This window comes from Penicillium maclennaniae (genome assembly GCF_028827695.1).
Source record: "Penicillium maclennaniae strain IBT 15551 chromosome Unknown utg000008l:1.0-3552695.0:1.0-3555053.0, whole genome shotgun sequence".
NCBI classification, from domain to species: Eukaryota; Fungi; Ascomycota; class Eurotiomycetes; order Eurotiales; family Aspergillaceae; genus Penicillium; species Penicillium maclennaniae.
Window position 1 is genome coordinate 72,691 of NW_026623220.1, and position 14,398 is coordinate 87,088.

The 14,398-nt window shown below is 46.7% G+C and overlaps 4 protein-coding genes across 4 annotated transcripts; 2 read left to right on the forward strand and 2 right to left on the reverse strand.

Moving 5' to 3' along the window:
- Nucleotides 1–6,587: 6,587 nt before the first annotated feature.
- On the reverse strand, nucleotides 6,588–6,779 carry N7477_009022 (uncharacterized protein; the record flags this gene model as incomplete). The annotated part of the gene is made up of 1 exon (XM_056970683.1): nucleotides 6,588–6,779. The coding sequence occupies one exon, from the start codon at nucleotides 6,777–6,779 to the stop codon at nucleotides 6,588–6,590; it is 192 nt and encodes a 63-aa protein (XP_056817662.1).
- Nucleotides 6,780–10,888: 4,109 nt separating this feature from the next.
- On the reverse strand, nucleotides 10,889–11,236 carry N7477_009023 (uncharacterized protein; the record flags this gene model as incomplete). Its single annotated transcript, XM_056970684.1, has 1 exon — nucleotides 10,889–11,236. The coding sequence occupies one exon, from the start codon at nucleotides 11,234–11,236 to the stop codon at nucleotides 10,889–10,891; it is 348 nt and encodes a 115-aa protein (XP_056817663.1).
- A 2,019-nt stretch (nucleotides 11,237–13,255) lies between these two features.
- Nucleotides 13,256–13,709, forward strand: N7477_009024 (uncharacterized protein; the record flags this gene model as incomplete). Its single annotated transcript, XM_056970685.1, has 2 exons — nucleotides 13,256–13,398; nucleotides 13,433–13,709. 2 exons carry the CDS (start codon nucleotides 13,256–13,258, stop codon nucleotides 13,707–13,709), a joined length of 420 nt encoding a protein of 139 aa, XP_056817664.1.
- An 84-nt stretch (nucleotides 13,710–13,793) lies between these two features.
- On the forward strand, nucleotides 13,794–14,253 carry N7477_009025 (uncharacterized protein; the record flags this gene model as incomplete). The annotated part of the gene is made up of 2 exons (XM_056970686.1): nucleotides 13,794–13,940; nucleotides 14,002–14,253. The coding sequence occupies 2 exons, from the start codon at nucleotides 13,794–13,796 to the stop codon at nucleotides 14,251–14,253; spliced, it is 399 nt and encodes a 132-aa protein (XP_056817665.1).
- Nucleotides 14,254–14,398: the final 145 nt, after the last annotated feature.

Genomic DNA, 14,398 nt, shown 5'->3' on the forward strand with positions numbered 1-14,398 from the left:
TGCAAACTCGTATAGCCGCATAGCTCCTTTCCGCGACTCCATAACGTTCGATTAGATGATTACTCCGCCTTCGCCAATAGGCTCTCCGGTATCCCGGGGTCGGGATAAGTTATACCGACCGCCTTTATATAGCAGTGGACTTAACTTATAAGAAGTATCTATACTCTAGAACTTTCCGATTTGGATTATAGAGAGCTTACGTACGGCGTAGGAGACGTCCCTTCTAGAATCCTTTAGATTTAACGGAATTTCTACGCTATACTTTTTAGGGAACACTAAATAAGACAAGGGGTAGAGAGATCTAGTATAGTTAGTAGTAGCAGTAGTAGTAGGTTCCTCGACCGTTAGAGATACTGAATCGGACGTATTCCCGGGGCGGTCTCTCGTATATAGGGGCAAAACTTTAAGGTATTAGCAGTCGGTACGGGTAGTAATAGCAGATTATTCCTCTTATAAAGAGGGGGGGATCTTATCATAGAACGCTTTAACGCGCCTATAACTCGGTCTTCGGTAATAGTCCTAATAATTATAAAGCGCGGCTAATTTATAGTAGATAATATCACTCGTAGATAGATCGAGAGAGCTACCGCTTCGAATTATGCTTACTGTCGCTCCGTAGGGCATAGAAAGAAGAAAGTAAGAAAGTAAGTATATAGGTAATACTACATCTCTAAAGGATAAGCACGTCCGTATTTATAGACCCCGGGTAGTAGCCTCGCTCATCACTCACTCGTATATATAAGCTTCCTATAATATATCGTTACCGCTTTGATCTCGAAATTTTCCCCGATTATCGTGCGATTCATGCCTAGTACCGGTTTTCGGGCATTATAGGCAAAAGTACTAAGTCTATAAGGAACTGTCTATTATCACGGGTTATGGAGAGCATTACCGCCACAGCAGAACGATTAGTCTTGCTTTATGCAAAAAGCGGATGATTTTAGCCATAGTTCCTACGCTAAGTCTTTTCCTATAAGCTCCTAGGAAGCCCACTATAGATAAGAAACACTCGTCGATTCTATTATTCCGGCCACGTCACGATCCCCAGGGCCGCATTGGAGTCTCGGCCAGCTCCGTCGATGTGCACGAAATTGGGCTTACTATTCATTATTCTTTACATAACCTTCATTCTTCTATATCCACCAATTAACTACTTGGAGCATTTCGTCAAGCTCTGATGTCAATATATTGCGTCACTCCCAAGGATCAAGAAAGTATTCATTTAATGACCGCCAACGCAGGTACTTGTACAGTAACTGAACAGTCAGTTTTTCATCAACATATCTCCTCGCACCTCCAATGGGAACAGTGAAGGTACGAGCGCAAATACCGTAGCAATATACCAGTGACATCTTCTTCTTTTCGCTAGTCAGCCTGTCAAAAAGGCCCTTCTTTCTGCTACGGCGGGATGCATCGACGGTGAGGCTTGGGGCGCAGTCGCCGCATCCAATACCATCGATTAGTCCTCCGTTCAACTGGCTAAGCCTTTTTGATAACTTCCCGCGAGCTCTGCCACCTCTAATCTAGCCTCTTAGAGGCTGCCTAGCTAGTTTGCGGACCCATATATGTGCACGGCGCTTGAAGGGCAGAGCGTGCTTACCCGCTCGGGGACTTTCTCGATAACACCTAGATCTCAGTTACTCTTTCTAAATAAGGCCTTGGATATATCGCCTCGTGGTTGCGGGGCGATCTCCGATGGGGTGTGGTATCGAGTGGATAGTGGGTATCCAGCGCTCTTAAGCCCTTGGCTACAGATAAGCGAGAAATTCGAGCTATAAACCACTGGATTGAACTTGGAGACGTTTTTCAGAGAAATAAACTGATATTTATCAGGCTATATATCTTCCGTCTTAGTGATAGGGTTGATAACAGAATAGACTCTTAACCAGTATACCTCCTCTTTCTTATCAAAGTGGCGCTAGCCACTCTTTTGTCTACGTGCTATTGCTCCTCATGGCCTCGATCATCCGATGAAAGGGAAACATCGAGAGTTATGTTGGGGCCTTGAGCTGCAAGGCCGGCCAACTTCGTTAACGTTTAGCGTACGATAAGTTTTAGCGGCTTATACTATGAACGTTTAAGTTCGGCGAAAACTGCTCTCTAGCTATTTTCACTCCTCTATTTTTCTATTCCTAGGATTATTCTACCCGCATTTATACTTTTCTAGAACAGATTGCGAACGTTTAGCTCAGAAGCCCTAAATAGGTTAACGTTACCTAAACGGTCCAGTCAATCCTTATATTAGTCCGTTCTAACGAACCATATATACATTTTCTGATATCTTGCTCCAAAGGAGATTCCAAGGAGTCTATATAACTTTATTATATCTATAAAATAGAGTCTCAACCGTAAGTGAAGGAGAGGGTGCGCCTTTCATTGCAAGAATATCGGCACTACATATCCTAAGCTCGATAGAGAATTTTGTCGACTAAGGCTCTTCGGAGACTAGTTACCGCTCTCTAGATAAGTTACAGAGACAAGTGAGTGACTAACTAGAGCGTGAGTTATGCTAAGGCGAATTAGACGAGTAAGATTAGAGCTTATTGTAAAGGAATACTGAGGACTAGCGGTGAAGGGTTGCCCCGCAGTGGAATAAGCAAGTCTCGGACCCAATTCGTACTTAAATCGAGAGGGTTTCCAATTAATCTAGACTTAGCAAGAATCAGTCTTGCTTCTACAATACTACACCTAGTCCAGACATCCTTCCTTACCTAACCGACAGGCTTTCTATCCTGAACACATAGATCCTTTACATTATGCCGTTAGCAGACCGTCTCGCTCAATATCTCACCGAGCTCTATAAAGCACTAGGACACCGCCGCCGTATTTTGAGAACTATTTTAGATTTAGTAAGCTTTCCTCGTCGGGTCTAATAGATAGCTTACTAAAAATAGGAAAGACGCGATTCTAGAAAGGTTTTAGCTCGAGCGTCGGGATTTCTAGCCCTTTTACGACAATAAGCGCGACTATATATCTATCATTATACCGGACCCGTCTATGTCTGCACTGTATAGACACGGCCGAGCCTTAGGATTCATACAATATAAGAAAAAAGTAGGGCGTATGATTCTGGCTAATCTATATGCTTCACTTCGGCCAAATAATCTTTAGCTAGGGCAAACTTCGAAGGAGGGCAGCCCCTATCTCGTAGGATACCGGGGCTAAAGACTTAAGCTAGCTACTATAGTAATATCTCAGAACGGCTACCGAATGCATATAGCTACGGGTGGCTACGACTAGACTTTCCGAGCCCGCGGACTATTAAGATCTTAGGTATCCTATGTTATACGCCTATCCAGAAACGCCAACTCTAGCCTCCGTACGGACCTAGCTAGCGATATAGCCTAATTACGCTCGCGCGTCGAGAGAGACGTTACGATCACGATCGGTCTAGAGCGCAATAAGAAGCGGGAGAAGATCTTATTAGAACTATTTAAGAAGTGGCTAGAGATTTCTCTCGATATTCGTGGATTTTCTTACCCCTCCTATATCATTGAAATAGGAGTAGGAGATATCATTCTTAACGAAAAGTTCCGTGGCAAAGTCTATCTTAAGGGGGTGCTTCTATCAGGGTCAAGCTCTGAGACCGGCTCCTATAAGCTTAGGTATAATTTCCTTACGGGGACGGTGAATCGTAACCGGCAGAGATCGAGTGATAAGCAGGACGAAGCTAATCTCGTGCGGCGGATATAGGAGGCCGCTATCGGCTAAGATAAAGCGTCTACGCTTCCTCTCTACGTCAATCTCCTACGGGACTTCCCGTAGGCGCTAGATATAGAACTAGCAGAACGTCTCCTAGAAGCACGTATAAGGTCTCTGATTTGGAAATATCTTCTATAAGGGGCAAATAGGAAGCTATTTTACTATAGTGAGACATATTACGCCAAGGTCAGTATAATTATTGGCCTATTTATAAACCTAGAGATTGACAGTGAGTAGGATATAGATATGATTCGTGATATATTGGGAAAGGAGCCAGTTAAAATCCTAGAATCGCTATAGGACTTACTCCGATCAAACTCTGCGATCAGAACCGCAGAGGAAGAGCAAATCATCTTATTCAAAAATGCCCCTATGTGTTCACCCTCTAACTCCTCTTTCTCAAGGAGGGTCCAGAGGGTCCTGAAAGCATATATAGCTCTATCCGAGAACGCGAAGTATATCAGAGTTTTCTTTATCTACATTAACAATAGCACTATCGATATCTTCTTCGACCTCGAGCAACAAGTACTCAAGATCCACTATAGGTAGTTAGATTTTAATACCACGCACCGTAGGTACCCTTATCGCGATACACTGCCAAACATAGCCGGGCCCGACGCGCCATTCTTCTGCGATTATATTGTTAAGGAGCTCATATGGAAGGCGCTCCCCACAATCTTCCGGACTGCTCCGATGTCCAGGGCGACTGAAAATGGAGTTATGCGGCAGATCCGATACCGTCTCCGGTATATACCCCATAGCATTACGTCGAAATAACTATTTCCGGTTAAGGGGCTGGTGGTGTCGTGGGAGGACAACGAGATGGAGTCGTTTCGGAAATCGTGTCGGTCTTAACTAGCATACCATGTCGTGCTGCATGAAGAAAGGTGTACTACTGCGCGGTCAGAATTAATGCATAGGGAGGTAGGTAGGTCTCTGTCAACGCGAGGCGTTTAAATCGTGCCTTTACAGAACGGACGCCTACTAATGCTTCTGCCCTAGCCACGTGTGCGGATGGACATGCTTCGTGCGGCTATCCAGAGCAGTTGGTATCGTAGCGTCACAAAGTCGCGGTGTTTGCCGACTTAGACTGCTCGAAAAAGTACTTTCCCATGATTGCCTTGAACCAGAGGTTGGCCTTCTATGGGTATCCGCCCGAGATAACGGTCCTTGGCGGACAGGTCGAAGCCCGAGACCCTGCAGATCCATTGTCTATTCACGAGCAACAGATAGCAGATATACAGACTTTCTCATCTCGCACATAGCATGGTCCCCAAAATCCCGCAGCACCTCCGCCTCACGCGTAGCAGCCTCATCTCTAGGCCCAGCAAGCACAAACCTCCCAAATGGCACGGGAGCTCTTCATTCGGCAAGCCAAGCGGCAGAAACATTAAAGGAGAATTGAAGTAGGTCGTCTTTAGCTTGATGTCCAAAACAAAGGCACTAGCTAATGACTGGTGTCTTAGGCACTAATTGACTAAACTAGGTTAGTCGTGGCAGCCAGCCCCAGTAGACAATCGAATGCGACATCACATCGTGTCCCCATCGCGAGACCTCCTTAAGTCATGCCGTGTCGACATCCTATACGCTGAACTCCCATCTTTGGAGACGATACCTACGACCAGCATCAAGCATGGACGGTGCGGACACGATTTCCCAGTTTTGTCGTCAGCCTCCGGGTTCCGTCGTCAGCTTTAGGAACAACAACAGCTCTGAGATGCTGCAGGGTGCTGACAGAGGAGAGACAGGCACGAGCGGAGGCAGAGTGTCGGCTGGAATCAAACCATCCTCTCGGGCTTCTCAATCGATGCCATCGCTCTCTGTCTCTACGGACGGGTGGTCTTCTATGGTTGTGCGAATCCCGAGGAGAAGACCACGAGGAGAACACCGAAGGCTCGCTGAAAGAGATACTGCAGCATATACATGTTGACGGCGCATTGTCTTCACGGCGACAGCGAAGAGGTCGCGGAAGAGGGAGGAGGCAGGCGCAAGGAGGTCAACAAATAGATCAACAAAGTGCACACGAGTTCGGCGCCCAAGGGCATTCGAAGAACTGGGAGCAAGCTCTAGCAATCGAGCTCTGAGCAGGCGCCACCTTCCAGGGCGGAAAAATGGCCCAGCATCTCTCTAAGGATCGATATTTATGTATGATTAGAAGTAAGCGGATGTAGAGGATTACGTTTCTTGAGTCCTTTTCATTCTGCATATGAAGATGGAATTGACTGGAATCAGAAAGCCCCAACTACAACCCTCCTTTATAAACATTGTATGCGGGCGTATCAAAGACCCGCCTCTCTACCTTTCAACTAGGCCTGAGTCCAACGTCAGTCTGCTTCACTGTAATGCGCAATAAACAACGCAATCACCAGTCTTGAGGTATTGCGCAGACAAGCTGGAGTTCTCGCTCTTCTGAGGACTACTCACCTCGCATTCGGGCCTATAAACTCTCTGCTCTGCTTCCATATCCCACCGTGTCATTTTATACAAGTCCAATAGAGATCATGGACGCTCAGCCGCCTGTCCCTTGTACCGAACGTACGCAACTTCAGAGGCGATCATGTCTGAAAGGAAGACCGCCTTCTCTAAAGACACGTCCCAATCTGTAATGTATCCCCCAATACTATTGATAGAATTTTCCGACAAGACTTTCCTTTTGTCTTTGCGGAAAAGTCGTTTCTGGGAGAGCAACACCTGCAATCTTTGGATTTGCCATTTGAGGTGGGCATGCCGAACAAATGATGCCATATGTGGGTAAGTCTTGACCGTTTCGTCTTGCTTGAACTGCGGCCGTCGATTCCACACTACACTTCCTGGAATTTAATCCGTATCTGGGACGTAGCAAGTTTGCCCTCGCAGCTGATTCGCGTTTTTTCACCATCAACCGCCTACGCAACTCCTTCCGATGTCTGCATGTATTTGGCCGTGAGGTCCATCATTGCGTTTGAGATAACCTCGTGCGATAGCATAGCGAATCCTCTGTCGTTGGTGCTATACCAGTGCTGTCCACACACAGTGTCGCAGTAACCTTCTTCGGCTTCGCCGGATCCAGCGCGTCGTGGTTCCAGAACCGACCACATTGAGAAACCCAAAAATATCGTTTCAACAAAAAAAGGGGCATTGCCGTGACAGTGTGTAGGCGCGTCAGATTATAAGCAAACTGAAATGAGAATGGGAATGAAGGAGAGGGCAACTAGCCCTCTTTACGCCTGTAAATCATAATTAGCGCCGAAATCGTGCAACGCCTTTAGCGTTGAGGCTCCCAGGAGCGAAGATTCCAGCTCCTAGGAGAGAAGGTCGGATCGGCTCCTTTTCGGACACTGGTTCCTTACCGTTTGGAAACCGATATATCCTATTCATCCTGAGATCGTGCAGCACGCTTTTCGGCATTTTGAAATCGTCTGATACTCGATTGGCTCATATTTTTGCGGACACACCTTGTTTCTCTCGGGGTGTGCTGGCGATTGGCTGACCGAAGAGCGGCAGGAGAGGATTTCATTGATGCAATGCGAGGTAGAGATCAGAAAGTTGGAGGAAGCGGTGCTTTCTGTTGGAATGGCAAGCTTCTCTACGTCCCAATAATGCAATCTTGAATGATTGACAGTCCAGCATGGATCGAAATCAGATTCACCACTTGAACACAGAGATACTTTCTCGAACACCAATCCGAAACACACCATACCTAATACAGTTACTAGGCCCCTCACTACAGTTCTTGGCGGTATTCTAGTACAGTTGTAAATAACAACATAAAATTAGCTTCTGTATGGAGCTTGTTCGAGCCGAAGGGCTTCTAGAACGTAGATCCTGCAAACAATGCAAGCAGAAGGGGATTCTCCTGCCCTGTCCAACAACCTTGCCACAATTTGATTTCAGTCAGCCAACCGTTCAAGCTCCTGGGCATTTTTCGACTATATAAAGTACTAATGGATGAGGTTTCGTGATGATTTGCGATAGGCTTCACTTTTTGATTGGGTGCTGACACCAGCAGGCTTGCCACTGGGCGGAATTGAGCTGATGCCGGACTAGATGGATCTATTACTGTAGAGCCCTGAATTGAGAACAATACCTGCTAACTCGTATCATCATAAAAATCATAGAAGCGGTAATCGATTTTAAATTAACAATGTAGGATTGAACGTGAAGTAGATACATAATTCTAAATGAGTATCCTCCCAGTCCTTCGCGTCTGGTAGATGGAAGATGGGTGTGTGTTGATAGATCAATTTGTAACGTCACCTACCATATACCGTGATACAGTTCTACCATCTTGGTTACGTGTTGTAACCACAAATAACTTCTCTTCCACCATCCCTCAGGCTTGCAAAGTATCCTTGGTGCCATGAAGACAGAGCCTATTTCCGGCACCCCCTGGGTTGTTTTTTTTCGCCCCGGGATGTGCCTGGGTATGGAATCCTACACGTGATCGCGCCAATCGTAGTTCCCGGGGGTTGATTGACTCTAGGTGACCCGTCAGTGCGTTGCGACCGATGGCCTGCACAGTTACGTACCAGAAGGTTTCGAGATGACAGTTGTCGCTCTCGCCGTAGCCTCTCAGCCCGTGTCTTGATGGCACGCCTGCTTCGGAGATCACGCTGTCTTTGAACATAATCATGCTGATTTCGATCAAGGCGACGCTTGGCTTGATCACGATCGCGCTCACTTAGAATAGGAACAAATTGAAAAATTATGATGCCTTGGGTAGTTTTTCCCATGAAGATTAAATTGAAACCGTCGGATTGTACCTGTGAAAGTGTTTCAACGCATTCCGAGTCTTCCGTATCCGACAGTCCAGTGATATGAAAGCATTCTTGCTCGGAATTGAATAGTAACGAGAAGGGTTGATCGCGAGCGTACAAAATATCGGATAGTTGATCAAGCATTGACTGACCAGGTTCACCATACGCAGGTCTTATATCTGGAGCCGGTCTTTTCATACAGTAGTATTCGAAATCAGATTTACCTCCACACTCTTCGACTTTAATTCCCGAACCCTAACGTGGGGCACGCTAGCCCAGATATGGTATATCCGTCGATCCCCTTTCGTGGGCTTTTTATACTCCAGGCGTCATTGTCTCTTCACGCCCGTCGCACTATGAAGCGAAGAAGATCGGTAAAGTTTTCGGCTCAATAACTAATGCAGCATGGTAATGAGACCACATATGTTATCAGTGCAGCTTCTCGACCCTTTACTGCGGCCAATTGAAAACCCGTTCTATCTCATAGTGGATCGAAATGAAGCAAGCGTTCCCGGGAACACTAGCATGATATGGACCGTGTGGGGGACTTCTTTTCCGGATTTATACTCGGACCGATGGTTAATGTCTTCACTTTTCGTAGCACAGCGTATCGGTGCAGTCGAGGCCTATGGCAGGGAACGTGAGAATATTTGCCCAATGGAGGCAGTGTTTAATGTTCCTGGGATCGAGCCAGCCCCGGACATAGAGATTCGAAGGCAATGAGGGTTGTGTTAGAGTCTATTGGATGGTTGGCGGGATGGAGCCTGCATTGTGAAGGAATGAGTGGATGGTGAGATATCTAATATCTCATACAAGTTGAAAGACTGGTCGAGTCGATCAGCTGAAAGTTCGAAGACCGAGCCGAAAGTTACTATAGCACCGCGAGAATACGTCATTTCCTAGCTCCGCTCCCAGGAGCACGAGTAGGCAGCAGTGCGGTTATTGTCGGAGCATGTGAAATAACGGAGAGGTAGGATGAGATCGAATGGGCCGGTCGGCCTGAGCATTGGGGTGAGCGACCAGGCTGCTCAGGGAGCAACTCAGGGTCGCTCAGGGAGCAGCTCAGGGTTGCTCAGTGAGCAGCTCAGGGCGGCGGGGTGACTAACTCACCCTGTGCTCCGGGAGCCGATCACTTCCCGAGGCGGTAGTTTTACCGTCACCATTATTACCTTTAAATTATATATATATAGATGGTCATTAAATAGAATTTATACATAGAGACTAAAATCTATATTTACTAGAAAAGACTAATTAAATTCTAATCTTTCTAGATTCTTCTTATAATTACTAGTTATAACTAAATATAGGTTATCAGGTCATCAGGTCATTTACTTTTTTAGAGAAATATAGTTATTTAGATACTACTATTACCTACTAGTAATAACCATTAAAAGCTCATCAGGTCAAAAAAGTGGGTCCAATTTCGACCTGATGAGCTTTTTGTAATCACATGACCAAATTAGGAATTTGAGGTTTTTTAAAATCACTATGTAGCCTACTAGTAATGACCAGATATTACCAAATGTGTCATCAGGTCATCAGGTCACCAGGATGAGCTACATACCCGTTTAATGTCATATTCCTGATCAACACAAAAGAGACTCAAGGAAGCAGTCGGTGTTGCAGTTCAGAGTAACAATTTTTATTTTACGAGGCCATCAAATTATAAAATCGCAATAATATCATGTCCTGGATTATGAGACGCCGGGTCACTTCGTCGGGTGGAATAATATATTCCCTAGAAGAGAACGATCAGATGTGCGTACATGCGCTTAGTTCCCATTTACTCGTTACTACCAAATTCCAACGTGGGTAAGTGGAGACATGAGGACCAGTAAACAATTCGAACTGAGTGATCACTTGGGGATGAGTGATTATTTGAGGACGCGTGACTTATTGAGAATTAGTGATTAATGCCGAAGAACAAAGGATTAAGACTCAAATGGCCAATGAAACAAGCAGGAAAGCGTTTCATACTGGAAAGACACATGTTCTTGTCTTACCCTGTCGCTGTTCAAAACTTCCAAAATTTCCGAAGCTGTGGCTGGTCGTAATGTAGTGTGGCTGTGCCGAAAATAATACAAGGTTAGTTGACAACTTTACATAGCGTATGGTCGACTCACTCTCCCCATAACAGGAGCAGAACGTTACCGCTTAGGCGGTCGACTGTTCAATCTAATCTCTCAGGCAGGCCTAAATTTGCCCTAACATTGTCCCTTTTGATGATTTTCGGACTAATTTGAGGGTTTCAAGATGGACTGAGAAGCCGTAATAGGAGAAAAAGGGCCTGTCGAGGTTAACAAAAGCGACGAAAGCGGCTCTTCCTGGAAAGTTTCCCTGACAGGCCGTCGCCTGGAATAGATATTTCACAGGGTCGATGGTCGGACTTATTCGAGCATAATAATGATTTGCATGAAGAACCTGCTAGCCCACATTGGTAATAACCTTGCTCAGTCAGCGGTCTCTGGGACATCGTCAGCATGAACCATAGGAGCCGACGGAGCATCGCTATCATTGTATGCTCCACGAAACCTAGCTACTGTGATTCCGTTATTACTAATAACGCCGCTTTCGTAAGACCATTGGATCTCACCGGGCAAAGCTCCGATAGCATTCTGAAGCTGACCTTCCTGTCCGGCCTGGAATATTTGGCCCCATCGTAGCCGGCTATACTCGGCCAGCAATCCATCGGAAAATTTTCGGCCTTGTTGGATTGCTATGCCAGATCCTTTGATTTCGCAGGCGATGCGTTCAGCCGCCCTTTCTTTGCGCTGATGTGTTTGTTGGCTTTCGTTCATTTTAATAATCGCTGAAAGCAAGGTGTTTTATTTCTCTAGTATCGAGTTCCACTCCTCATCGGAGATGTTTCTCGAGGCGGAATGGAAAGCCACTCTGATAACGTAACTCAGTAAGCCGATAGTTGCAAAAGCAGAGAATTGCAACATACAATGCGGAGATTTATATCGCTATGTTTATGGTACCATTTAAATGTCGTAGCCTCGCGCTAAAAATTCGCGATTGTATGTCCGCGAAGGCACCGAAAGGATCCCAATCTGAGTCACGCAAAGAGTCGTTGATGAAATGCCTTGTCTATTCTTTGAACACCTCCTGGTATCTTGCCCAGACATGTTGGGTTGTCCGGGTTGCCATTAAAAGGTGAAACTGGACTTCATGACTGAGCTTGCAAGAATTTGACTTGTTAAAAGCTGCCACAAACCTCCCCAATAGTTTGTTGATGGACGACAGTCGATGAAAAAGCTCTTTGACAGCTTCTGTCCTATACTCAGCTGCTCTGATGATTTCCAAAAGGGCTGTGACGCATGGCTCGAGGAAAGGTCACGTGTGGTGAGCTAGCCCCGAAGGGGACACAGGGGGATGGGGTATTGTTTCGTAGTTGTTCTTTTTCTCTCTCTCTCTTCTCTTTCTTTCCTCAGTTTATTAACTTTTCTGAATGGCACACGAATTTTCCCGTACTGGCCTGTGACACTTATTGTTGTACTATAAAGCATATGAACCAGGTCAGTGAGAGAAGGCCGAGAAGCTCCAGATACAGGTAGTGCAGACTCTAAAGACTAAACTCGGCGAGCACAATCTTGACACGCTGTCGAGTATAGCTAATCTTTCTTTCACCCAGAAATCATCAGATCAGATGAAATTTCCATGTAACATATGATGTCATTCAAAGAGGGTAAAACAAAATATAGCATTGGATATGGGGGAAAGACCGATTACAAAGATAAGCTCACAATCTATTCATGATATTTAAGTACGATTTTCAGTCTCTGCACGTCAGTCTAGGCTCTCATCAAACTGCATGAACTCCTTCATAAGCTCCTCTATATCAAGCATGCGCGTTCCTTCAAAACTAGATGGTACATATTTGTGGCGGTCCATTTCCAAAGTAGGAATGATCTAGTTATTCGTGCTTTCAAGGTCAAGCTCCGACCCCGAGTGCCATTTCCTTTTTAGTTTCACACAGTTCGAACGTGGCTATCCAATGGAGTGCGCATCATGAAAGTGGCGTTGAAGGCAGACCACGTCTCCACATATTTTTTTCTTACAGCAGGGGTGCAGGCATAAGACATCAGTCGATACATGCAATGAGCCTATATGTGCGTCGATGTGATTGAGAAGTGTCGCTTTATCTAGCCACTGCTAGAATACTCCATATGCCGGTCTTTTTGCGTCACCTAGGCAGAAGGGACAGAATCCGGGGGCAACTAGCGTATATCGGATCTTGAGAGTACCACAGCGTGATTTAAGATTGGTCAAGTGTGATTCGCAATGTTGAATCCAAGCCTGCTTGTTCTGGAAGATCGTAGTGCAGGTATATCAGAGCTATACAAATTGGCGCCGCACTACACGATGCGCACGTTTGACTTATGGTGAGTGAAACCTGAAGTGGGCCTCTGCAAATTGTGGGTAGAGGGTCGCCTAGCAACCGGTTCCTTGACGATCTCCTAGGTGGCCCGCTCAATGATTGATCCACGCTAAGGACTTGGCAGTGGGGCCGGAAGAGAGTGATAAAGTGTGTTTGGGTCAAGCCGATTTCGAGAACGACTGTACCGGTGCTTGCTTTCCCTGGGCTTCCTCCCGCGAACGCCCGCGCTGGTTCTCGTTCTAGACCCATCCTGCGATGAAGTCTTCCCCAAAAAGTGCGGGCAGAGGTTCCTGCTTGTAGAAGTGCCGTATGAGGATCCCGAGCAGAAGCCACATTCGTGATCGCAGTCGCAATCTTTGGTTCGAACAGCGACCAGCAGTGACCAGCATTTATTGGCATCGAGATGACCGAGACAATGTGATTCCTCGGGTAAACCATGGTACTTCATCGTGCCTTCTTCCGTAGGCCGCAGCCGCGACTCGAGTGGCGATGCTCCGCTGTGATTCCCCGTGGGCCCGGGTGCTGGAAAGTGCACGCCCGAAGCGAAATGTCCTCGCGACGCTTTTGCGCTATCTTACCGTGAGTACCACCAGCGCGAAAGTTCCCCTTTCAGTCTCTGCACGTCAACTTCACTGCCGCGCCTACGCAGAATTCTCCGAAACTACAATGGATGGTTTCACTCGGATGATGACTTGATAAATAAGATTTGGTATGCTGGAGCCTACACGAATCAGTTATGCACGATCAACCCGACACATGGTGATGCTCTGGTCCATTTTGGGGGTGGGGCATTTCATCTAGCGACAACATCAGCTTGCCCCAAACTGATTTATTGGTGGAGCATTCACAACATTACCAGCGGAAGTAGCACCATCACGGACGGGGCCTAACGAGATCGACTTGTATGGCCGGGTGACATGTCGATCGCTCTTGAAAGTATCGCAGTTAGCACTGGAGACCTTTACACTGTTCAAATGGGGCTGGCCAATATAACTGCTAGCACGGACTGGCTGCGCTTTGGCATGGGAGGCCATGGAAGTTCTCCCGTCGTGGCTACTGTCGCTCGTGATTTGATCATTTATGTGGTGCAGAACATTGGAACGAACGCATTTCTTTGCTTCGTGCTCCAGGAGGCCCAGCAGTTGGTCCACGCAATCAACTATACAATCGTTCGTTGCGCAGTGGGGCCGCATCGCGAAGGGTACCAAATCAGCCGCAAACGGGCTGCTACGGGATGTGGGAGCTGGACTGTATCGTGACAACCAGACTACCACGCTGCACCCCCCCCCGGACGGGAGCTCGTGGGCCATGAAGGCTAATGCGACTCATTCCGATGATCAGAGTCGCACCATCTCCGAGGCTCTGTGCCCGTTTTGGAACCTACGGTGGCCCAGCTCCCGAGTCCAGAGCCACGGTATCGCCCTTCCTCAGTGAATTTGAGTTGCGGGCTCACTACATTGCCAGTCAACCGGCGGCGGCTCTTGGCCTAATGAGACTGCAATGAGGCTTCATGCTGTAGGATCCTCGAATGACTCAGTCCACTTTAATCGAAGGCTATGCCACGGACGGATCCCTTCAT